Genomic DNA, 26,729 nt, shown 5'->3' on the forward strand with positions numbered 1-26,729 from the left:
ACTCTGAATCTTGATCTTTTACTAGAGTATGAACGTCTAGGCAAGGATGTGTTTGTACTTTGACGTTTCAAAGACGTATGCTCACACGTCGTTCAGGGCCTTGATCATATTTCTTTTTAGACATAGTGAGTCGGGTCATTGTTGTCAATGGATCGTGAGTAAGACTCGATGCACAGCAGAATGCTCTGTGAAATTCTTTACGGTATTTACCTGAAAAATATTTAAAATTACTGTCATTAAGTATATTAAAGATTTTGACAGAGTCAACATATTCAAAATATATTATATAAAATTACTTGATTGTACTTAAATCAGCGTCTCTTTTAGATAAAATTAAAACAATAAAGTGCAATTGGAATCAAAATATTAGGAAATTAAGCCTTAATATTCTCTTCATTGAATATTCTCTTTACAGATTATTATAATACAATTGTTATTTCTAATGCAATTTTTGATAGATTTAGCAACTGAAGAAATTAAATTTAAATAATTAAATTTTATTTTTAAACTAATTAAAATTATTAATGTATAACTTACCACTCATAAAGTTGTATATCAGAGGATTTATAGCCGAGTTCGCGTAACATAGAACATGAGATATGAGGGCAAGGAATGTGATCACATCGTTCTGTTCCATGTCGAGTACATATCTGTGTAAAAAAAAATAAATAAAATTTAGAATCAATGCTTATAAAATAGACTGTAATTATCTATCAGTTTATCTACATATTAAATTAATGAATAAATAAATAAATATCTTATAACATACACACACGATCATCTGTTCATAAGGTAAGCACTTAATGCTTGTGCTATAGGTAACTGCTGACTGATGTAACTATTTTTTTTTTGTTGATAAATATACATAGAAATAATTCGTATATAAATACAAATATTACACCCACATTCAAGCGGGATACGAACGATACGAGTTTGTTTCAAAATAATGCATTATTTGCGAAGATGTTTTTATAAATATGATATTAATCCTTATCCAAATAAATACGTTATTCATCACAAATATTGAATTTGAAACTAAATAGCCTTTTATATAATTCGATATCAATTTGTATTCCAGGAGATATCGCATTTTTTAAATAACATCGCAGCAAAATACTGATCAAGTATTGCGGGCGCCTCTGTTCCACGCGGACGTAGTCGCACGCAGAAGCTAATATAAGATATAGTGAAAAATAAATTGTCCAATAATTGTGTTGAGTGTCCTCCTACATGGGGGTCCTTCTCCTACGTGAGGAAAGAGGCCTATGCCCAGCAGTGGGATATTATGGGCTGAAGTGAGCACGGCTTTAAAAGAAAAAAGTGAAAGAATAGAAACATGTGCCCAAAACACTTGGTAGTCGTAGGTATAAAGTTGTTACAGGGAAGTAAATTATAATCGTTTTATGTATCATTTAAATGTCCCATTTAATTGCGAATATAATCTGAAATGGTAAATATTATAGCATAATTGATTATAAGCTATATGTTTAAGTTTTTTTTTTTCGTAAATAATAAGTATTTTAGAGTTCATTTAGTAATTTTTGTAAGGTAAAAAACAGATTTTTATGTGATTAGTCATTGTTACCCTCAAACAATGTCCTGACATAGGTACATGAAGTAACAAACATAAACGGTGACATTTATTATTCGATACTTTAAATAAATAAAGTAATGGAATATTTAACAAAGCGGATATAGCGTTACTGAATCTCATTTTGTGATAAAAGATTTACAATCTCATTATGGTTTCAAAGACTTCAACGATCTGCAATCATCGACAGAAGTTCTGCTAGTATTGGTTATATATATCTTAGGTTTTATCTCGGAGACACGTTCCAACTGTGAATCAGCTTGGTATCCCTTACAAAGAGTAAATCTCAATAAACGGCAAAAACGCAAATATTAGAACCACAGGATTGGAGCTGTTTTTTCGTATAAAACAAATAAAATGTAGTATAAATTACAGTTACGAAAAGTGTGATTCGGGAAGGCGAACAGAAGTTGAGAGGGAGATTATAAGTTAAATGGAGTTACAGAAGTTTTACTTCAGTCAGGAACAAACAGATACAGACAGACAGACAGACAAAAAATTTAAAAAAAAGTTATATTGGTATACCTATGTAGCATGTAATATAATCCATGTGCATTTAGTAAAAAGCGGTTATTTTAATTTTACAAACAGACACTCCAATTTTATTTATATCTACGTACATCCGTCTAATGTTTTCTTTACACCTAACATTAACATGCTTGTACTAGCTTCGAACATTATCGTTAAATCACGGCTAAAGATAAATATTGTCTCAATCAAATTAATTCAAACTTATGTACGTACGAGGTGGTAAACCCTACCGTCCACCATTAGTCATGGTTTGCACAGCATTAACACGTTGTGGATAGTGAAGCGAGAAATTCAAATTAACCGCAAACAGGATTTAAAAATACATGTCATGACGACAGTCTTGTCTCTCTAATTCCATTAAAGTAACTTCATTGCATGTTCTAAGTGCCAGTAGCGTATTTAAGTTCTAACTTTTCTCCTATATGAACAGAAGTTATATGACGAACAATTGAACGTATACCTACAGATAGAATCAGTTCAATTATTCTTAATATTATTATTTTTATTTGAATGACACTTTTTAATGTTATTTTAAAGGTTTAATCGTAGGTATTTTTAACCCCCGACGCAAAAGAAGGGGTGTTATGAGTTTGACGTGTCTGTCTGTCTGTGACTCTGTAGCTCGCAAACGTATGAAGCGATTTAAATTTAGTTTTTTTTTTTGTATGAAAGTTGAGTTACGGGCGAGTGTTTTTAGATATGTTTGATGAAAATAATTTTTTTAGTGCTGTACAGCATTCACGCAGACGACGTCGCGGGCAGCAGCTAGTAAACTATAAGTGTTCGAAATTTCATACTCCTTCGTCCGTGCAATTTTCCTAAAAAGCGGTACAAAGTATTTGCTTCACGTATTAATATATAGAAGATAAACTCATGATGATATCATTGTTATAAAATAATCATTATTCATAATCAACGTCAACCAAAATCGTAATTTCCAACATAAATAAAGACTAAATCAAATGTTACAACTGGCTGACGAATTAGTCACAGCTGGCGACCAACTAGTTCATTTGATTGCTTACAATACATATTTATCTAAATGTTATTAACTCTTTCCTCTTTATATGAAACTTATTAAGTTTTTTAGATGCCCGATGTTTCGGATACTTTACAGCAACCTTACTTAGGGACAACTGACTTTTTCTTCTTCCCATTTCTGGCTTGTTTTCCTCAACCTCGGAAATACGCTCCAATCTTACCATATGTTGAATGACTTTTGGTTATTACTATTTTGTTGCTATGTAAGGGAATTCCAATTGGGGAAATGATACATCGCTAATATTCTCTATAAATATGTGAACCCTTTAGCTCAATCGATAATGATCGTGCTTTCTACGCATCAGCCTGTAATATCCCACTACTGGGCATAGGCCTCGTTCCTTATGTAGGAGAAGGATCAGAGCTTAATCCACCACGCTGCTCCAATGCGGGTTGGCGGATATATTCCCTACTATGAGTAACGATCGCTATCAGGTGTACATGATAACAATCGGGACCGACGGCTCAACGTACTCTCCGAGGCACGGTGGGGAGAACCCCTCCGATCGTGCTTTCTACTCCAGAGATTTTGCTTTTGACTTTCAACCCGAGTGTGGACGCTATAAAAATGTATTTATATATAATTATGTACACCTATTGTAAGAAAATATATATGTTTATATATTTAATACTCGATTTAGATAGAATTCGATAAATATACACATTTAAAAGTCAATTTAAAACACAAATAATTAAGTTGCTCGCCCTACGGACAAAACAAGTGTAATATGTACGATTTTATTTTTGTGTTACCCACACATTAGGAATTCTATAGTGAGTTCTTTACAGAGACCCGTAACTATTCAAAGTTTCATATTACAATGAAAATCTTTGACAGGAGACGACACCATGCTATTTTTAATATGTAAGATTTTATTTTTGTGTTACCCACACATTAGGAATTCTAAACATTTTTGAATATCATATCAAAAATTGGCGCCACGGTTCGCTTAAACCGAAAATAAAAATCATCATATCAAAAATTTCGCTCTAGCGGGTACATCGTTCCATAGCTTAATTGGCTAGAGCGCCGACACGGTCAGTCGGAGACGCGGGTTCGAACCCCGCTGGAGCGGTCAATTTTTGATATGATATTCAAAAATGTTTAAAACAAGTGTATTTGAATGTTAGGTAAATATACTTAATTATTTATAACTAAAAAGAACAAACCTCAGCAAAGAAAGAAGATGAACAGGAAAATAGCAAACAGCAAACATGATGACGACTGCCACCAACATTTTAGCTGCCTTCCGTCGTGAAGTAAGTTGAGCTGTAAAAACATAAATTATTTTCTGTAAATAATAAAATTCATAAACACTCAATAGCTCTTGGTATAATAAAATTTGAACTTCAGTTTTTGGTAACTTATATAAGAGAGATACAAACGTCCAGAAAACGATAAATATCTGAAGTTGATAGGCTGATAAATTTATATCTTATTATATTATATTCTTTATTACACTTAAAAAAAAGAAACGAGTAAAAATAATATTTACAAAGAAAATTGACAAGGGCGAACTTATCTCTAGAAAAGATCTCTACCAGTCTATCCATAGTGATGAGAATTTTTGCTATCAGAGGGCACAGAAGTTCAAGAGTGATAAATAATAATGATTATAAATCTATAAACTTCTTATTTATTTATATGACTAAGTCGACAAACAAGCGAACGGCTTACCTGATAGTAAGCGATTACCGTAGTCTATAAAATTCTAACATCACCAAAAGCATCGCAAACGAGTCGCCAACCCTACCACTAATCCTTTCCAAGAGTTCTGTCCACTTAACTCATCACAGGAACAGAACACTAATTGAGAGCAGTATTATTTAAAACTTTATTGATTTATTGCAAAGTTTTCCTCCTCCTCCTTCTCCTCCTCCTCCTGCCTCCGTTATATAAGTACCACGTGTTTGTATTCAATTTTTAACCGACTTCACAAAAAAGAACCTCAGAACTATTGATTGGGTGGACCGATTTCGATTTTATTAATCTAAAGTTGGAGCGTGTCATGTGGTCCAATTTCAATTTATTCGAGATCCAACTACTTTTTGTGTAATGTCTAATAATGCGTATTAACTTGACCATTTTTTTACACCTCGTAACTTTTTATTGGGTTGACTGTTGTCGAAAATTCTTTTTTAAATCGATAGCTGTGGCTTGTCGCATAGTTTTATATAAATTTTATCGATATTTGATGAGTACTTTTTGAGAAATTTTCGATAACGCCTATTAACTTGACTATTTTACGTCATACATCTAATGTATGTATACTTGTTGATGTAATTGAAGACGATTTTATTCTTCATTTGCGAGACACAATCACCATAAATTATATTTAGTTTTAATTACAAAAATATATTAATATCAAAAAATTTGGGTAATAAAATGAAATAATCCCTTTATTTATTAAACATTATATTTACAATTCACAACTTAAGAACTAAATATTTACAAATAGTTTTGGTACAAATCATGTCCGCGTGCAATTGTGCCAAGAATGCTGGCAGCATTTCCCCGTTGAATGGCTATGCCGATTCTCTGGACAAAAAATGCACCAGCCCTCTTGTCACCAGTGGAGGCAATAAGGCGAGGAGTTATCTCATTTAAATTTTTTTTAGCACAATAATAATAATAATCCCTGTAATGTAATAATGTTCACTGTTCGTGGTACGTATTGTACATGCTAATTTTATGAAGCTAAAGTATAAAATTTTTATTGCTGCTCGGAGATGAATTCTTTCTCACTATTCTTTTAGCGTTATATCGATCAAAGATACTTTCCAGTAATTTTGAACATCGAAACGAAAATGAGTTCATGAAATTATTTTGAAGACGCTCTGGTGTAGTGTTGCGTGTTCCATGTACACGCTCAAACACCGGCGATTCCAGGTTCGATTCCCGCTCCGAATGTATATTTGTATTTGTGCAAATAGTTCTTTAAAGTCTGTGTGTTTGTCCTTCTGGGTCTCCCCACCGTACTTCGGAGGGAACGTTAAGCTGACGGTTCCGGTTGTTAGCGTAACCACCTGATAACAATGTGGTGGATTAAGCTCTGACCCAGCAGTGAGATGTTACAGGCTGACTCTATCTACCCAATTTTTTGAATGACTCTACAGTAGAAAAATAATACGTCAGATGAGAAATCTGGAGAGAAATTACTTTCATTATTTGATATCCGATGATTCTTAGTAAGTGAAATTGACAACAGCTAACCGAAACTAAGCAAAGTAATAAATAAATCTTTACAGCTAAACCGAATCAAATACGTGCAGGCAATATCTTATGAAAATGGTAAATCTTCAATCATTATAAAATGTTTCATTTATAATAATTGCATTTGCTTGCAGGTAGTCGAAAAGATAATCAATCAAATACGCATTGTTAGGTATAAAATGTCTAAAATCTTCAGATCTCGATTACATTTAAACGAGGCACAACAAGCATCATCTTTCGATTATCAAAAAAAAAAAAAAAACAGATGTCGTAGGACACCAGATAGTAACGACTTTCCTTATTATAAAATATTAATTTCAAGTTCTACTCGAGGTATAAAGAAAATAATTATTCAGGTATAGATTTTGTTGTTATTATTTTTTTATCGATAAAAATAAAAACTACTTTACAAATTTATCTTAACTTCTTCTTCTTCTTAAAGTGCCATCTTCTCACGAAGTTCGGCGATCATTTTGGCAACTTGTATCCTTGATACCGCAGCCCTGAATAACGAACGGGTGCTTTTCCCAAACCATTGGCGTAGATTTTTTAGCCAAGATGTTCTTCTACGACCCACACTGCGCTTGCCCTGGATCTTGCCCTGGATAATAAGTCGAAGCAGCTGGTACTTAGAGTTTCTCATGATGTGGCCGAAGTATTCAAGCTTTCTCTTCTTAACCGCGTACACAACTTCCGCTTTCTTCTTCACACGACTTAGCACAGTTATCTTAACACCGTTATTTTATTTACAATCATTTATAAAAATATATAATAATTATAGAATGATCCCCCTCCCCCCCATTTCTTCCCGTGGGTGTCGTAAGAGGCGACTGAGGGATAATACAGTTCCAATACCACCTTGGAACATATAAAGCCGACCGAATCCAACTGCTGGCTTTGAAATATACAGGCCGAGGACGGGCAGCAGCGTCTTCGATGCGACAAAGCCAGCCCTGCGGTCACCAACCCGCCTGCCCAACGTGGTGACTATGGGCAAAACACATGAGTTCACCCCATTTTTGGCTCGAACTTGTGGCAGAAAGTGTAGGCCTATGTCCAGTAGTGGACTGCGGTAGGCTGATGTGATGTGATAATAATATTAATAGCCAACTACAATAATAATAGTCATCACGTAGACTATACATTAGACACTGTATAGCCATCATACATGACTATACATAGGAATCTTACGCTTTTAACGTTACCCGCATTTTTTGGCGGCTAGGGTACCCCTTCACAACGCCCCATAAGGAACTTCATTTCAAAAATCATCAAAATCGGTAGCATGTTCCTTTGAATTCGATTAAATAACAATTAATTAGATCATAAACTTAGCATACCTTTTTACTTAGGAGGTCATTTAAACATTTACTTGAACGTAATTCCAGGACCAAGATCAAAGACTGAGACGCGTTTTTGAAATACAATTTTTATAAATAACCTTCTTGGGAATGTCTTTGTATAAGAATAAGGTATTTTTTTCACCGTCCGATGAACACAAATGAGAATTAATCCCTTAATGAAGAGCTTCTCTCTCTTATCTCTTCTTATAATAGAAAAATGAATCGCTGAATGTGTTGCTAAGCGCAAAACTCGAGAACGGTTGGACCGATTTCGCTAATTCTTTTTTTAAAATATTCCTTGAAGTACGAGGATGGTTCTTACGGAGAGAAAAATTCTAAAAAAAAAAATTAAATTTCCTGAAAAAGTCTGAAAACAACACGTTTCTATACTCCCATACAAAAGATTTGTGATAATACTTAAAAGTCAATTTGAACTTTAATACCATACGATAAAGTTTGTGTTAGGCGATACGAAGTTCGCCGGGTCAGCTAGTATAACTTAATTATAGAATTCTTTTCTATACGACTTTTTAACTAAACAGAAAAACATTTCAAATACCGTTCATTTAATCTTATTGTCTATATTAACATTATAAGGCTGAAAAAATTGTTTGTTTAAGCGCGCTAACTTCAAGAAGGACTTGGCTCGAAATATTATTTTTCTTTTGGATAGCCCATTTATCAAGCTAGGCTATTTTTTTCTCTCAATTTAACGCGAGTGAACTCGCGTGGCGCAGCTTATTATTATTGAATGTCAAATATTCTTGGAAATAAATACTTATATAACACTAAACACAAAATAATCTATAATATAAAAATGAGTCGCTGAATGTGTTGTTAAGCGCAAAACTTGAGAACGGTTGGACCGATTTCGCTAATTCTTTTTTTAAAATATTCCTTGAAGTACGAGAATGGTTCTTAGGGAGAGAAAAATTCTAAAAAAAAAAAATTAATAAAATTAAAGAATCGACTGTTAGGCGATACGAAGTTCGCCGGGTCAGCTAGTAATCTATATAAATAAAAATGAATGTTGCTAAGCGCATAACTCGAGAATGGCTCGACCAATTTGGCTATTTTTTTTTTTTGTATGTTTCTTAAGGCCCACGGAAGGTTTAATACAAAAAAAATATATATATAAAAAATATATTTTACAATTAACTTTTGATAGAACGAAGTCTGTCCTAGTAGCTAGTGTAAAATAATTAATTACGCAGCGTCGATGATTACACGTAAAAGTCCTTTAAAATTATTAATGAAATTTGAAATTCGATTATTACAAGCCTTATGTTTTAACAGAAACAAATATTATATTACATCATCATTATCATTACAGCCTATACAGTCCACTGTTGAACACAGGCCTCCACAAGTTTACGCCAAAAATAACGCGAACTCATGTTGAACTTCATTATATTACATAGATGTTACAAAATATAAATCATTGTAAGCCACAGACAAACAAAACAGAATTAATAATAGAAGAAAAGAACGATGCACAAAAGCACTCTTGTGGCCAACAGCGATCTCTTCCAGAGAATTTCGGACATAGAAAAAGGGATAATTATAATGTATGCTCTTTTTTGTTAAGGGTAATAAATATACAATTAGTAACATAGGAACTAGAAAATTTTCTAACCCTTACTGGAGAGTGTAAAAATTTATTTGAAAATCGTTTCATCTCAAGATTTATATTCCCATTTATTGTATGCAATAAAACATCGATAACCATCAAAATTCGTTTATTTTTATTAAGAGCACTATATCCAAAACAAACATTACAAATCAATCGGATCAGACGTAAAAACATATGAAAAATGTTGTAAATCAAATTGAAACATTGATATTTACGCTTTTTTTAGAGTTCCGTACCTCAAAAGAAAAAAAACGGAACCCTTATAGGATCACTTTATTGTCCATCTTGCTCTCAAAACATTTGTAACGCGTGGGAGATATCAAGCTAAAAATCATACCAAATACTCAAGTCTACTGTCCCTTGAAGCTGTGAAAAAATTCAAAATTCTTAGCCAACGCAATCAAAAGTTTGAGCCGTTTACCCTGCATATTTTCGACACTCGCAAGGGAATCAAAATCTACAGAGTACTTCCCGTAAACTCAGAATTTTTAAAAAGCATAAATATTTAGTTACATCAAATAATAAAAATATTTTTAATAATTATGCGTGAGTCCGACTCGCATTTGGCCGGTTTTTTTTAAATTCTAACTCTCTAAAGTAAAAAATTTTGATTTTGAATTTTATTCATTGATGGCCACAAGAATTGAGTCAGAGGAATATATTACTAAGCTAGGCGACGCTTTAGGAAAAACTTTTTTTTTGTGGATAATTACATAATATACTACTGGCTACTGTGTGGCTACGGTACTAAAGAATATAGCCACCCCCTCTCTTCCCGTGGGTGTCGTAAGAGGCGACTAAGGGATAACACAGTTCCGCTACCACCTTGGAACTTAAAAAGCCGACCAGTGGCGGGATAACCATCCAACAGCTGGCTTTTAAATACACAGGCCGAAGACGGGCAGCAACGTCTTCGGTGCGACAAAGCCATTACTGCGGTCATCAACCCGCCTGCCCAGCGTGGTAACTATGGATAAAACACATGAGTTCACGTTATTTTTGGCGTAAACTTGTGGAGGCCTATGTACAGCAGTGGACTGTATAGGCTGTAATGATGATGATGACATAATATACTGGCCAGAGTAATGACTCTAAATTGTATCAAAAAAATTATTTATAAGATTCTCGACACGTTTATTTTTCTATAATCTTGTCATTTCAGTACTCAGCATTAATACACGACAATAGTTTACAGAGAACTCGTTCATATTTCGTAATGTTTTAAATAAATTATACGCTACCGCATTTCAGCTCTATAAATATGCTATCATAATCTGTGAAGCGTTTTATTCATGTAATTCAGACATTTGGCTGGTTTTCAATTTAAAGTTTTCGTCTAAGCCTAGTTGATCCTGAATATCATTTGATTTGTGGATCAGTTGAAAGATATTCGATTGGGTTTTTGCCGAAAAAGTTTAAAGGGTCTATCGTTTCTCGGATAGAGATATCCTTGATTCAAATATGCTCATTGAGTTAATTTATACTTCAATTAATGTAGGTACCTGTTAATAATTTTATTTGAAAGTTTAGTTAATTAAAATATTATTTGACACATATACAAACTTTTTATATCAGCATAGTAATCAAACCTCATTTTATGTTTTTATATTTGAAAAAAAAAACATATTTTAATAGATGTCAAGAATTTATATTTTAAATTATTCTTTACAGTTTTTATTTTACATTTTATTTTATTTTATTTTGTTTTGTTTTCAATTATATTATTTTTTAATAAAGAGTCGGTCGAGATATTGAAGATTTTATCATTACTTCATCCGTTAAATAGCTCATTCGCTAAAGAGCCATTACTCCACCCATCGAGTTCGCAGTACAAGGAAAAATACTTTGTTGACGCAATAACGAAATGTATATGTAACTTTATTAATTAGACGCTTCTCTAACAAAACCATTAATTTTCCTAAATAAATTTTACTCGTCAACTGCATTTTTATACATAATATCTTCAGAATAATAAAGTCTCGCTTCTGGTGTTCTCGCATATTTTAAGTTACTCAATGTTCGATGTTAATGACTGTCAAAATCACAGCGTATGTTTCAAAGACTTTATCCCTTTAAAGAGAGTCATATCATAATTAATTTAATTGGTAATTGAACAACGACATTTTCAACTGAGGTAGGGCACAGCAGGACTTTCCTGCTCAAAATCTGGAGCTGGGAATTCCTGTTATCTGGGCTCCTCGACCTTACAGAAGATTAAAAATAATACTGTTTTCAAGCAGTGTTATGTATTTGTTGGTAAGTTAGCCGACCAGAACTCCTGAGGGGAACTCGGAATAGGATCGGCAACGCGCTTACGATGCTTCTGATGTTGCAGGCATCTTATAAACTACGGTGATCACGTAGCATCAGGTGAGCCGTACGCTTATTTGCCAATTTAGTTATAATAAAAATATAAAATTAAAAAAAATATATCGTTATTATGCTATCGTTATGTGCTGTGTGGCTACGGCACTAAAGAATTTAGCCACCCCCTCTCTTCCCGTGGGTGTCGTAAGAGGCGACTAAGGGATAACAAGGTTCCACAACCACATTGGAACTTAAGAAGCCGACCGATGGCGGGATAACCATCCAACTGCTGGCTTTGAAATACACAGGCCGAAGACGGGCAGCAGCGTCTTCGGTGCGACAAAGCCAGTACTGCGGTCACCAACCCGCCTGCCCAGCGTGGTGACTATGGGCAAAACACATGAGTTCACGTTATTTTTGGCGTAAACTTGTGGAGGCCTATGTCCAGCAGTGGACTGTATAGGCTGTAATGATGATATCGTTATTAAGTTTCCGCCAAACTGTAGTGGAGGATTATGCTCCGACCCTTCTGTAGGATGTTGCAGTCTGAATCGTTGATCGTTAGTATGTAAAATCAAAAATGACTTACTTTGTTCCGCTGGAGCTAACTGAGCAGTTTCCGCTTGACCAGGAATCTTTTCCGAACTCCAGAGGATTCTCACAATCTGGTGATACGCTATCGTCATTAAAACGAGGGGTATTCTGAAATAACAAATAACATCGTTGATAAATTTTATAACAATCATTACACTTGAAAGTGCTATAATTGATTAAATATCTTTAACATACATACACAGTCATCTGTTCCTAAGGTAAGCAACTTAAGACTTATGGTATAGGTAACAACCGACTGTTATAGGTAAACATTTTTTTCTTGATAAAAATAGATAGAAATAATACATATATAAAAATATAAATACAAATATAAGACCCAGGCTCAGACGAGAATCGAACCCGCAAACACCCAGACCACGGCAAACATCTGTATGGCCAATACGAATGTTTGTCATGTGCGGGGATCGAACGCGCAACCGCCAGCGCAACAGCCACGAACCAGGCTGTGACCGTTACGCCAACGCGTTGTCAAGTATAGCATTGATAACCAATATAAAAATAATAAATATATAACACATCACTGACGATCGTCTGTCCTAAGACAGACAAATGAATTGGTATTTTAGGTAACAGCCATTTTTAAATAATTCATATTACACACTATAGACAGAGAGCAGAGTCACTGGAAACTGCGCCGAAGAGCTCGTTGAAAAGAAACTTATTAAATGTAAAGAAAACTATCTTACGTATAAATGAAAACAACTTTGATGATATGCCAGATCAGGTCACTGTTAGATGACCAGGTGGCTGTACACTGAACCAGGTACTCGAGTTCAAAACGCAGCGGAACTGTCTTCACTGTTGTCAATACTATCAATTCTGGAGTATCTGGAATAATAAAAAAAGTATTCTAGGATCTAGTTAAAAATAAATAGCGTTTTATACGTTTTATATTATACCTTATAACTTTTTATCGGGTAGACCGATATAGATAATTTTATTTTAATCGAATGCTTTTTTTTTAAATATATAGACTAGCGCTTGACTGCGATCTCACCTGATGGCAAGTGAAGATGCAGCCTAAGGTGGTGCGCGCTTGCCTAGAAGATGCCTATTCACTCTTGATTTAAAGATACCCAAGTTATAGTTCGTTGGAAAAACGGAAGCCGGAAGGGCATTCCAAATTTTTGCGGTGCGTATTAGGAACGAGGAACCAAATCGTTTAGTGAATGCTTGTTACATGGACCCATTTAAGTTTGATTGAAATATCACTAGTATCTTTTGATTTATCTCTAGTAATACGTATTTACTTGACTATTTTTTCGCCTAGCTACGTTGTATTACTAGTCGATGTAATTGAAGTCAGTTTTTGTTTTCGTTTGCGAGAAATACAATTATTTAAATTTCATAAAATTGAAGTGTCTGTTTGTAATGTGAAAATAACCGCTTTTTACTAAATGCATATGAATGTTTACACGGTAAATATACCAAATAATATTTTTTACAATTTTATTCTCTTAAGTCTGTCTGTCTGTCTGTTTGTTTCGGCTAATATCTGAAACGTCTGGAAAGATTTTTCCGGGACTTTCACTGGCAGATAACTGATGTAGTGGGGAGTAACTTAGGCTACTTTTATTTTAGAAATTTATTTATTTTATAACTCATAGAATTGAACAATAACTTTTTTGTTAAATTCAACGCGGACGAAGTCGCGGGCACAGCTAGTATATTATATATTACTTTGAATTTTGTTTTAATAAAAATTTACTGTACATTTTAGTAAATTAATATTTTATTTACGATAACTTAAAAACTAATTTCGATAAAAAGTTAACAAGCTCCAAGTTAGTCTTTGAAACTTTACCATTTTGTTTAACTCCGAAATCTGTTCATATTTTGTATTCTGTATTAAATTCGATCAGACGAATCGTCCATCAATATTTTATTTTAGCAAACTTTTAATACAGATCAAAAAGATGAATATCTTTCAATGTTTCAAATTACTTAATTAAACTACAGAGCAATTTCTGGACAGGTTTCATAGTTTCGAATGTCTGCGAAATAAAATTTGTTCATAAAGTAACTCATACAAATACATAACAAAACTAGCTGACTGGGCAAACGTTGTCTTGCCGCTAAATGCTATTTAAAAATAGGGTTTGGTGATAAAAGAGTGAAAATTTGGGGTTGTATGTATTTTTCAACGCCAAATCATAATAAAATAAATAAATAGTTTATCTAAAAATTAAAAAAAATTAGGGGTGGACTACCCTAAATATTTAGGGGGGTGAAAAATAAATGTTGTTCGATTCTCAAACCTAGCCAATATGCACACAAAATTTCATATGAATCGGTCAAGCCGTTACGTAGAAGTTTAACTACAAACACCGCGACACGAGAATTTTATATATTAGATTTATATTTTACTTTTTCAAATCATCAATAACAACAATCTGAGCGAGCAAACTTCATTTGGTTATATTTTTGAAGTGAAACTTTTTTAGGCGCATGAGGGTAAAATTTTTACGAATAAAACGCAACAATAATAATATTAGCGTGACGAAGATGCGCAACGTTTTTGTCGAACAACAGAGCCACCTAGCGTGTACTATAGAAACTACAAAGGTTGTTACATTAACATCGATAGTATCACGTTGCAAACTAGATTGTGCTGGAACGGAAAACTAAATCTTTAGATTTGTATACGATTTAAAAATTAGTTTGCCAAAGAAGCTTCACTTCTGACATGTGTACTTTGTACGCACGAAGTTTTTATTAAATATATATATCGATTCTTTGTTTTAAGCTAACGCGATCACTTTTCATATTTAAATTTAATATTTATTCGGGTGCTTACCACGTTTATTGTTTTGTTGAGGTCCCTATATTTCGAAGATCAGTTTCCCCGAGATAATGGCGATAACAAAACAATAAAACTTTTCCTGGCAATAATAAATACAAAAAAGAATAATTACCAAATTATATACATATATTCGAGTAACTGCACATGCCTTTCTGTGCTATTATTATTATTTAGAATGGCTTTCACTAATGCCAATATAGCCCAGATTCGCCAGTTTAATTTTTTCATTTCATTTGCACTCAGATTTCATCACGTCACACAGTGGAAAAAACACAAAAGATATCGGTCTGTGTATGAGAGGCTCTATAGAATTTCAAAGACTGCAGAAATAGTAAATAATTTTGATTAACTTTCTGTTTTATATTTTTATACGTATAGATATTTGAAATACACACGTAACAACTTCTTACACATAAAAAAGTACTTACTGAATAGTAGAGAAACCGACCATATGACAAATATGGCGGTCTTCGCTCGGTTGATGGTGGATTTGAACTTGAGGGGGTAACAGATGGCATACCAGCGGTCCAGCGAGATGAACGTCAGCGTCAATACAGACACCGTTACTGATACTGACTGTAATGGAAATCACAATGTTTAATATTCAAATTCAAAACATACAAGATAATTCATTCAATGATACATAAATATTATAAATACGAAACTTTTAACGGTTTAAGTACTTGAGCTGGTTGCAATGAGAATTGGTGTGTAGTATCCTACTATACTCAAACTTCAGATAATATTTTGTATAGAAACACACATGTACCAATATATACAATTAATGTTTATATGTGAAATCATACTAATATTAACATTTTTGAAGTAAAACTTCTGTACGCGCGCTTGACTTGGCGAGTAAGTTGGTGTATGCGTGGCAGAGCGTTACGACAAGTGTGATCGGGCGTGGCAAACGAGAGAGGAGAATATAAGGAACGAGAGGGAGATATAAGTTAATGAAGATAGAAAGAGACTTTTCGTATAGTACTGCTGGGGTAACAGAGAGAGGCGTGCGGAACGAGGTGGCGAATGCTAGCGCAACCCCATCTCGCCCCACCCAGGCGGACGACTGCTCACACGTGGTGGTTGTTTAGTCAGTAGGAGTCTGACACAACCCTCTGGCACTCCCGCGCCGAAGGGTATCCATGATGGATTTTGCCCACGTAGAAAAAATAAAAAAAGAGATAGAGAGGCGCGACAAATGGCGCTAAAAAAATTTTACTTCGGTCGTGTGGTCTAAACCATACTCTTTTCATTTTATTCCTTGAATTTCTCGACGAGGGCGAAATATACATATAATTTCAAAGATATCTAATAAAAATATAAGTACATCCAATCGTTTAATGCCTTAAGCCCATAGTTTTAACATTGATATCTGTGAAATTGTTAATTATTTTAACATTACATATTGACTTATAAAATAACGTTACTTTGGCAAATGAGCAACAGGGTAACTCACAAATCATTTATTTATGCATATTATATTTATATGCATTACACATATATTAACTATTAGTATTTAATTTATAAAACATCATAATAATATTTACTAAACAAGCATATCCGCACGATGCCCGTAGTATACGGCAGATTTGACATTAGCTCATTCTCTCGCGATTTTATACTGACATTTATTTTGTCATTATATTAGAACAATCGAGAAGGATCTTCACCGCGCATGATCGAGGATTAGACGGCTATTATAACATAGACGTCTCAGAAATAGTTTCTCACTTAATTTTAGATACTGATATTTAATATCATAAATAGCGCATAGCAATATATAGGTATTATTTTTTTTTTTAAATTTGTAACTAGGTTGGCAAACAAGCGTACGGCTCACTTGGTGGTAAGCGATTACCGTAGCTTATAGATGTCTGCAATACCAAAAGCATTGCAGGCGAGTTGCCAACCCGATCCCCAATTCCCCTCAAGAGCTTTGGTCTATATTTTGAGCAGGAAATTTTCTTTTGTTCCCTACCGCAGTTATATATAACAACAATTCAAACTGATGGCTTTATGTGCTTCCTGAGGCACGGAGAAAGAGGTACGTGAAGATAAATACCCATTTACATAAAGTTACACGAATACCTGTACTTACAGATAAAAAATGAATATGTGACTGATGCACTGGTTAATGATTGACTAAAAACATCCCTTATTGAATTATCTTCAGTATACACATATATTTATTACAACATTGGGATTGCGCCCCATTCAAGTGCAAGCAACCCTCTTTATCCGTACCCTATTTCTGTACTTTTGTTATAAAAAAGCAGTTCCTATTATATATATTGCTGTCAAGTGGTAACAAATGGCATGTCTTTAAGGTACGTTCAAAATTCTAAGATGAGATCAAAACAGTGGTCAGAATAACAAAATTTGAATATTCTGACCACGTAGTCCGTAAACTGCTTACACTATAGCGAAAAAATTCTATGAAAATGAGATAGACATAGCTTAAAAGGCTTAGAACCTAGCTAGCTAGTGGCTGGTAGCGATGTTAGTCACAATCGTGAGATTTATAATCTCTGAAAACACACTTTTATGTCGATATCGATAAACAGATTGGTAGCCATAGTTGTTGATGAGATCATTGCACTATAATTAGTCAAAGAGAATTGGCATAAACCTGTTTTAGTAACTCAATGTATTGAATTAAACGATTGACTCTATGGCCATATAGAAGGTCAAAGAGCTTCACGGTCGATTCAACAATGCTCTAATCAGCCTAAGAAGAGTGTCAACCCCTATCCAAAATTACGTAAGACATTATTGGCAAAAAATTAAAATAATTTTTATTTTTATAAAAAGTTTTTTTATATATTATTATTATTATTTTAAAATTATTAATACATTGATAAATATCAAAAATAGAATTAATTTAGTAATAAAAACGACATAATAATAATGATAATAAATAACTTTATTGCACACAATAACATTCAACAATTACATAAGAATAAAGCTTAAAGGGGAAAAAATGATTACATCGCATGCAACAGGCGGTCTTATCACTACATAGTGATCTCTTCCAGACTACCCACAAACATACATACATGACATAATGAACAATCGCAAATGCTACGAGGGACACTAAGAAATTTTCATTATTAAAAAGATTTAAAAAAATACACCTAAAGTTCCCTAATTAAATACTCTTCGTTTGCCCTAGTTAATAAAAAGAATATAGAATACGGCATTATGAGAGGAAACAGAACTCAAATATTGTTACAAAATTTAATTTCATTCAACTTCCAACATAAATAATACTTTGTAACATAACATCAGAAATATTTTAAGCCTTATTCAATAAAACGAGTTTTTGGAGTTAATTTTATCAATTTACATAAGCTTATAAAAGACTCAAATAAATTGAATATTTATATAATAACTGTACATAACATTACACGATTTTCCATTCACACATACTTGTGATATGAGAATACTTTTAAAACATTTTTAATTTGGAATTTTCTACCAAGACTCTTCGGAAATTGTCCTATAATTATTTGATTCACAAAGAAAATAAGTGCTTTGATGTTTTAGTCCAATATTAATTCCTAAACTAAATACCAGAGCCTCAAAATAAACCCAAACACAACAACAGACTTTATTTTTTAAACAATCTTTATTTAAAAATCACACGAACAGGTTATTGCTAGCAGTAAAGAGAATAAGTTCAATGTTAGTAAATTCTTATTAGTTATAACTATTGTCACTTTACATTAATTTTAATTCGTGTGTTTTCTTTATGCTGTAGTTTGCATAGATTTACAGGATTAACGCTGGCCACTATTGACAGTTGACGAAAAAAAAAAAAACAATGATGTAACGTGTATAAAAATCAGAATATAATAGAATAATAATAGTCAATATCGAGTATTAATTCACTTCACTACACCTAAAAGCGCTACAATGCTTCAATAATTATTTTTTTTTTTCTTTTAAACCGGACTCAAAATAGGAAGGGATTCTCAATTCGACTATATTTTTTATTTACGTTACTTCAGAACATTTTACTGAGTGGACTGATTTTGATGAATCTTTTTTTAATAATTTAAAAATGCTTGTCATGTGGTCTCATTCAAATTTAATCGAGATCTGACAACTACTTTTTGAGTAATCTCTAATAATGCGTATTTACTTGACTATTTTTTCGTCGACCACCATTGTTTTATTAAATCATAACTTTTTACCGGTTGCGTCGATATTGAAGATTTTTTTTTTTAATATTCGAAAACTGTTGCTTATATGTATTCAATATTAGCATTCCTCAAAAAATTGACTATCAAACACAAAAAAAATCAATTCGAACAAATAGTTAGTAGTTAGTTTAATAAAAAAAATCTTCCGCTTTATAATAATAGTACAGATATATTTCACGTAATAGATATTATCATTGAAAGTTTCAAATTTCGTTGCCGTGTAATATTCGTTTTTTTAAATTATTTTCATAAATAACTAGCTGCCCGGACAGACTTCATTCTGTCAAAAGTTAATAGTGGAAATTTTTTTTTTAGTTTTTTTTTTTTAGTCTAAAAATCTTCCGTGGGCCTTTAAAAACATACAAAAAATAAATTAGCCGAATTGGTCGAGCCATCCTCGAGTTATGTGGTTAGCAACATTTATTTTTATTTACATAGATTTTCATGATAAACAATAATTTTACTTTTTAGATGTACTATGAACGAATGCAGTGATGCATGTGCCGTGAAGTCGCCTAAACACCGGCGATTACGGATTCGATTCCCGCCTGCAATGGAGCCACGTGATGTATTATGTTCCGACCCTTCTCCTTAATGGAAAGAGAGTCCTATTTCCAACAGTTTCCAACATATTACAGGCTGGATCGATTAATAAAAAAAGCGCCCACATTACAAGTAAACCATGTTCCCTTAAAATCAGCTATTTTTATATCTGGGCCAAACAGTCACTTTTAAAATCAAGGACAATGCCAATATTGAATGAGAACGAATTCTTTAATCAACCGTAGCGAATACGAACGCCCGAAGATTTGATAATTGTTCAAAGGATGTATACATTATTGGGATTTGAATGCATTTAAAGAATTTATACGTCAAGAAGTTATAGAGACCCTTCATTTTATAATAAAGTTATGCGCTTAGAGTACTAATGAATCTGTTCTGATGTTCACATTTTTTATCGCAAATACGTGTTAGCGTAGCCGTCTCATTGAGGTAGGGCACAGCAGGAAAAAAAAGCGGTCGCTGCACTGGCTATTGCGCTGACGAGTTCACGGTTTTGATTCCGAAAATAACAAATGTTTGTATGGGTTATATAGGTGTTTGCCATGGTCTTGGAGTTTCTGTGTGTGTATCTGGACCCCGATACCTGAGTGAATCCCAGTGTATATTGTCGAGTATGAGATATTTATTTATTTATTATTTTTAAGTTCTTTACTTTTTCCAGCACAAACTCTGATCTGAAATGGACAGGTGTCTGCCAACCTGTCACGTTTACTTGAAAGGAATATTTTTTTATAACTTTAAAATTATTTATCCTTAAATTTTCCCTCAATTAAAAGTTTCAAAAATAATACATAACAAAGTAAAATGTTTACCTTATTTATTATTTTATTAATGAAATACCATTACTCACTTCTTTCTGAAGTAACTTCTAAAGTATAAGATGTAGAATATTTACTGGTGTATTTATGTATGTAGTATGTATGTATGTAGTTTATATCTACATATAAACTACATACATACATATATCTTACATGTATTTGTTATGCAACATATTTTTTTATCTTTTGTATTCTCAGGCACTACTGTAAGCTCGTGATAACTCCTCCATTCACTCCCATGGGTAAATCTTTAAGACTTTATCTATAAAATAGATCTTTAATCTATTTTAGCGATAAGTTCGCCCTTGAAAAGTGACATTATATTAATATTTTGTACGAGTTTTAAAGTGCAGTAAAGAATATATATATATAGATCTACGAGTAGGTCAATGGTGAGAAGTTTAAATTACGAATTTAAGTCCTGTATGCCGTGATAAAAATATCCGTGTGGAAACCTGCACACCTAAGTACCTTTTAACTAAATTACCAACTAATAAATTAAATTTAAACACTAACAAAGTTAGATTGCTCGCTAACTACTATGGCGTTGTAAAACTATGAACTCCATATTATATTTAAAATTTCGAACTAATTATCATTGGATTAAAACTCAATATTCTGAAAAATGAATGAAAAAAAAGAATAAGATCTAATAATCATTAAACAGGTCATTGTTATTGAAAAAATTAAAGATCTGTATTATTTTAAATAATGTGTTATTTATTTTAAATTAAATAAACTTAATTTATTTATCGTCTGTATTATTTTCTGGTTTATTTTTTTCTATTTATTAAAGTGTAAGATATTTTAGCATTCCTGTTAACGGAACTTATATAAATTGCCTTTTGACTTTGATGATTAAAACAAAATTCGTTGTTAGAAAGAAAAAAACTGTCACAACTTTTTAATTCGTTTTATATTGTAAAAATGGATTTATTATGATCTTACAACCAGAATAATCCGGTTTTTTTTATTACTTTATTTTTCAATTTTAAGGATACACGTGATACATGATCAGCGATAGATATTTGAGGTTTGATATCACTAAATTCAACAAAATTTAGCAATAATCAAATGGAAAACATCTCAACTGTTTCATACTCGTACTTTGAAACAATAATAATTATTCAGTCATGGAACATTTTTAACGTATTTACGTTAGACTGAAACTTTATTGAATTTTGATAAAGGAATGATGATCAGGAATGCTTTTGATCTAAAAGGCACTTGTAGGTTTGGACGTAAGTGTCTATAATGTCAAAAACGTAGTTATTCGTCGATATATTGACTTGACATGCCTTATTTCGCTAATATTAAATGTCAATTATAGCTTGTGATTTATTGACGTTTGATTTTAATTTTTATTTGAATTTTACTTTCATTTAACCTTTAAACTAAATAAATGAATTGCTTAGATATTTTTTTTTTTTATATAAAATAATCATTTTTTCAAATCAATTGTGTAACTCTTGGTCATATGCGTGCTTTAGATAATTAAAAAATATTAAGATGGTTCAAACCTGTGAGAGATAACTTGCTAGAACAAAAAAAAAACAGCAAAGTGCGATAGACTCCCATACCGAGGCATCCGTACAAACAAAACTATTATTAAAAATCTTTTTATTATATGATATAAAAAAAATTATGCTGTTCGCAATTTTTTATTTATCTGTGCTATAAGACGTTGCTACGCACCTTTTCCTGTAGTTTTGGGTCCCTTGCGAGTTTCGAAAATTTGCAGCATAAACGGCTGTATCTTTTGATTTGATACAAATTTTGATAGAAGAGCAATCAAACGAAGAAAAAAATCACTCTCTTTATTTTTTTGCTGTTTTTATTTTTTACAAAGGTTTTATACATAGCAATGTTTAGGTTCAAACAAGAACCCTGCAATGGCACTGTGAATTTTACATTAAATTTAATTAAATGTATAAATAGTTGTGTTTGCTCGCAAACGAAAAAAAAACGACTTCAATTACATCGACAAGTAAAGCAACGTAAGTAGACAAAAAAAATTAACAAACGCACTAGTCGTCACTACGATTTTCGAGGGTTTCCCTCGATTTATCTGCGATTGCATCAGATCCTGGTTTCCTTATTATGGTACCACACTTGAGATATTCTAACAAAAAAAGAATAATCAAAATTGGACCATAAATTGCAAAGTTATCCCCGACTCTAAAAATATAATATATATATTACGGTCGAATTGAGTAACATCCTCCTTTTTTGAAGTCGGTTAAGAAACTAAGATAATATTACATGATTTAATACTCAGGGGTAATATTCTGACGCAATTCTAGTTTTGAAATTAATATTGTAATATATCAAACTCGTTACTTCCAAGAACTCATCTAAGCGTCATAAAACGAGTCATTAAAGTTAACAGTCGTTGTTAACAGTTTTGGAATGTCTGTCGAAATATCTGGTTTATGACGATTTGAACTGATATCTTGGGTCGTCCAACGGTTATGCTAAATGGTAACAATTCGGCCTTTCATAAAGTCACTGAAACTTGATGTAGTATGTATGTGTTTATATGTATATGTAGGCAAGATATTAAGCGCTCGGCGATAAATCCCGACGGTGCAAGGATCGAATGTAGAAAATAGTTTTGTTGGGAAAAATATAGACTAAAAAATTAAAAATTAAAAATTTTCACTCGAAAGAATATGCCTGAGAGAATTTTTTAACTTATATACGAAAACAAACATTAATAAAAAATAAATCTTAATCTCCGAAATTGTGTTTGCAGGCAAACGAAGAAAACCCGACTTCAATTATATCGACAAGTAACACAACGTTGGTAGACGAAAAAATAGTGAAGTAAATACGCATTATTAAAGATTAGTCAAAAAGTTATAATGAGATCTCGATGAAATTTAAATGTGACCACATGATAAACATCGGCTTTCGATTAAATTAAAAATGATTAAAATCGGTACACCCAGTAAAAAGTTATGCGGATTTTCGAGAGTTTCCCTCGATTTCTCTGGGATATGATGATGATGGGAATCATCAGATCCTGGTTTCCTTACCATGGTACTAAACTAGGGATATCTCCTTTCCAATAAAAAAGAATTATCAAAATCGGTTCATAAACGACGGAGTAATTCCCGAACATACATAATATATATATAAATATATATATCTATAATCTATAATATAATATATATAAAAGCGAAAGGTCACTCATTCATCACGAAATCTCCGAAACTATAACACCTACAAACTCGAAATTTGGCACGTAGGCTCCTTATAAGACGTAGGCATCCGCTAAGAACGGATTTTACGAAACTCGACCCCTAAGGGGCTGAAACGGGGGTTGGAAGTTTGTATGAAAGTCCTATGTTTTTGAAGTAAGAGACTTAAAATTTAAAATATAAGGTCTATAGATGGTGAAAAGGTGACCAAATAATGAATATTTAGAAATCAACCCCTTTTTGGGGTTAAAACGGGGGATCTTAGGTTGACTCACTGATCACGAAATCTCCGAAACTATAACACCTACAAACTTGAAATTCAGCAAGGAGGTTCCTTATACAGCGTAAACTACCGCTAAGAATGAATTTTACGAAAATCGATCCCTCAGGGGGTAAAACGGGGGTTGGAAGTTTGTATGATAGTCCTATGTTTTAGAAGTAAGAGACTTGAAATTTAAAATGTATGCTCTATAGATGATAAAAAGGTGTCCAAATAATCTATCTTTAGAAACCAACTCCCTTTTGGGGTTAAAACGGGGGATGGTAGGTTGACTCACTCATCACGAAATCTCAGAAACTATAACACTTAAAAACTTGAAATTTGGCAAATAGGCTCCTTATAGGTCGTAGACATTTACTAAGAACGGATTTTACGAAACTTGACCCCTAAGGGGGTGAAACGGGGGTTGGTAGTTTGTATGAAAGTCCTACGTTTTTTTGAAGTAAGAGAGTTGAAATTTAAAATGTATGCTCTATAGATAGTGAAAAGGTGTCCAAATAATGTATCTTAAGAAATCAACACCCTTTTGGGGTTAAAATGGAGGATGGTAGGTTGACTCACTCATTACGAAATCTCTGAAACTATAACATATACAAACTTGAAATTTGACAGGTAGGTTTCTTATAGGACGTAAATATTTGCTAAGAACCGATTTTACGAAACTCGACCCCTACCCTTAGGGGTCACCCCCTGGTGAAACGGGGGTTGGTAGTTTGAATGAAAGTCCTATGTTTTTGAAGTAAGAGACTTGAAATTTAAAATGTAAACTCTATAGATGGTGAAAAGGTGTCCAAATAATGTATTTTTAGAGATCAACTTCTTTTTGGGGTTAAACCGGGGGATGGTAGGTTGGCTCCCTCATAACGAAATCTCCGAAACTATAACAGATACAAACTTGAAATTTGGCAGGTAGTTTCCTTATGGGGTGTAGACATCTGCTAAGAACTGCTTTTATGAAATTCAACCCTTAAAGGGGTAAAACGGGGATTGGAAGTTTGTATGAAAGTTCTATATTTTTGAAGTAAGAGACTTGAAGTGTAAAATGTGTGCTCTATAGATGATGAGATGGTGCCCAAATAATGCATTGTAATCTCTATATATAAAAGAGAAAGGTCACTGACTCACTCATCACGAGAACTCAAAAACCGCTGGAGGGTTCATCCATCCAGGATGGACAAAGATGAAATTTAGCAGGGAGGTAGATTATAGTTAGTAGACGTCCGCTAAGAACGGATTTTGCGATATTCCACCGCTAAGGGGCTTAATTGGAGTTGATAGTTTGTATGAAACATATAAGTTCGCCTGATAGGTTATTTATACTGCTGCCTGAAAATAAAACTAAGAATGTGGTGTATAGAGAGGTTTTATAAAAACAACTATTAAATTATACTAAATTGTGCCTTTTAAAAAGTTACTCAGTGTGATAAGCATTTCAAGTAACTGAAATAAAACAATAATTTGCGTTAAACATCTTAATAGTAATGCATATCTTTATAACCACGCGGATGTAGTCGCGGGCAACAGTTAGTGTATTATAAAACAAAGTCTCCAAAAGCATATGTGATAGATTCCCTCAAAATCTACTGAACGGATTGAAGCCGCGGGCACAGCTAGTATATATACGGTCGAATTGAGTAACATCCTCCTTTTTGAAGTTGGTTAAAAATATTTGAATTAAGATGGACTAAAGGTACGTGGCATAACATAACATACACTTTATTGTACAACAAAACAGAAATAATACATGTCAGATTGATTTTAACAAAGTATCATAAGGTACAAAGGGCGGCCTTATCGCTGAAAAGCGATCTTCATTGTAATCATTTGATCACCTGTAATTGCAAATGACAGAAAATTGTTGTGTATAAATAATGATATGCAGTACTAAGTATATTGGTATTAAACAGAAAAAAACCGGCAAATGGGAATCAAAATCGTTGATGACATGAAATATGAAATTTAGTGTATGCATAACATACCTGAAAATAAAGCAGTATCTTGCACAACGCATCTCCTAAGAACCACGTTTCCGTCACATCCCATAAAACAGTAGCTGGTAAGCAAAATAATATAACCATGAAGTCTGCTACCGCCAAGTTGACCAAGAAATAGTTCGTCACAGTTCTCATAGAATGGTTTCTGTAAACGGCTACGCACACGAGCGTATTTCCAACTAATCCAACAATAAAGACTGCTGTGTGAGTTCCTATTAGAATCCATTCATATGTCTGTGGGTAAATATAATCTTTTAGCATATTAATATAATCTTCTTTCGTCATATTGCAGTACTCCACAGCACCCACACATATTTCTTCTACATTTTCTTCGACTTTACTTTTATTTTTTATCTCATCGCTTTCAGTTTTTCCTTCGTCACTTTTAACGCTTCTTGCGATTCTTAAATTTAAATTTTGTTTTTTAAATTCATTCAAAACTAGATCATTACTGTCTATTCTATTGACTTTATCTTCTACTATGTAATTACTTTCAACATCCTTAGTGCTAATGTATTTTATGTTAACTATTATAATTAGTCCATAAAATATTAGTTTCAACATGTTTCCTGGTTCCTCAAGCT

At 32.9% G+C, this 26,729-nt stretch overlaps 1 protein-coding gene across 1 annotated transcript; it reads right to left on the minus strand.

Moving 5' to 3' along the window:
• Positions 1-26,729, minus strand: LOC123665617 (orexin/Hypocretin receptor type 1-like). Its single transcript, XM_045599894.1, has 7 exons — positions 26,131-26,729; positions 15,507-15,654; positions 12,962-13,103; positions 12,250-12,362; positions 4,334-4,433; positions 538-650; positions 1-210 (listed from the first exon to the last, which is right to left on the minus strand). Exons 1-7 carry the CDS (start codon positions 26,707-26,709, stop codon positions 68-70), a joined length of 1,338 nt encoding a protein of 445 aa, XP_045455850.1. The 5' UTR covers positions 26,710-26,729; the 3' UTR covers positions 1-67.

The sequence above is a fragment of the Melitaea cinxia genome, chromosome 24 (genome assembly GCF_905220565.1).
Source record: "Melitaea cinxia chromosome 24, ilMelCinx1.1, whole genome shotgun sequence".
Classification (NCBI taxonomy): domain Eukaryota; kingdom Metazoa; phylum Arthropoda; class Insecta; order Lepidoptera; family Nymphalidae; genus Melitaea; species Melitaea cinxia.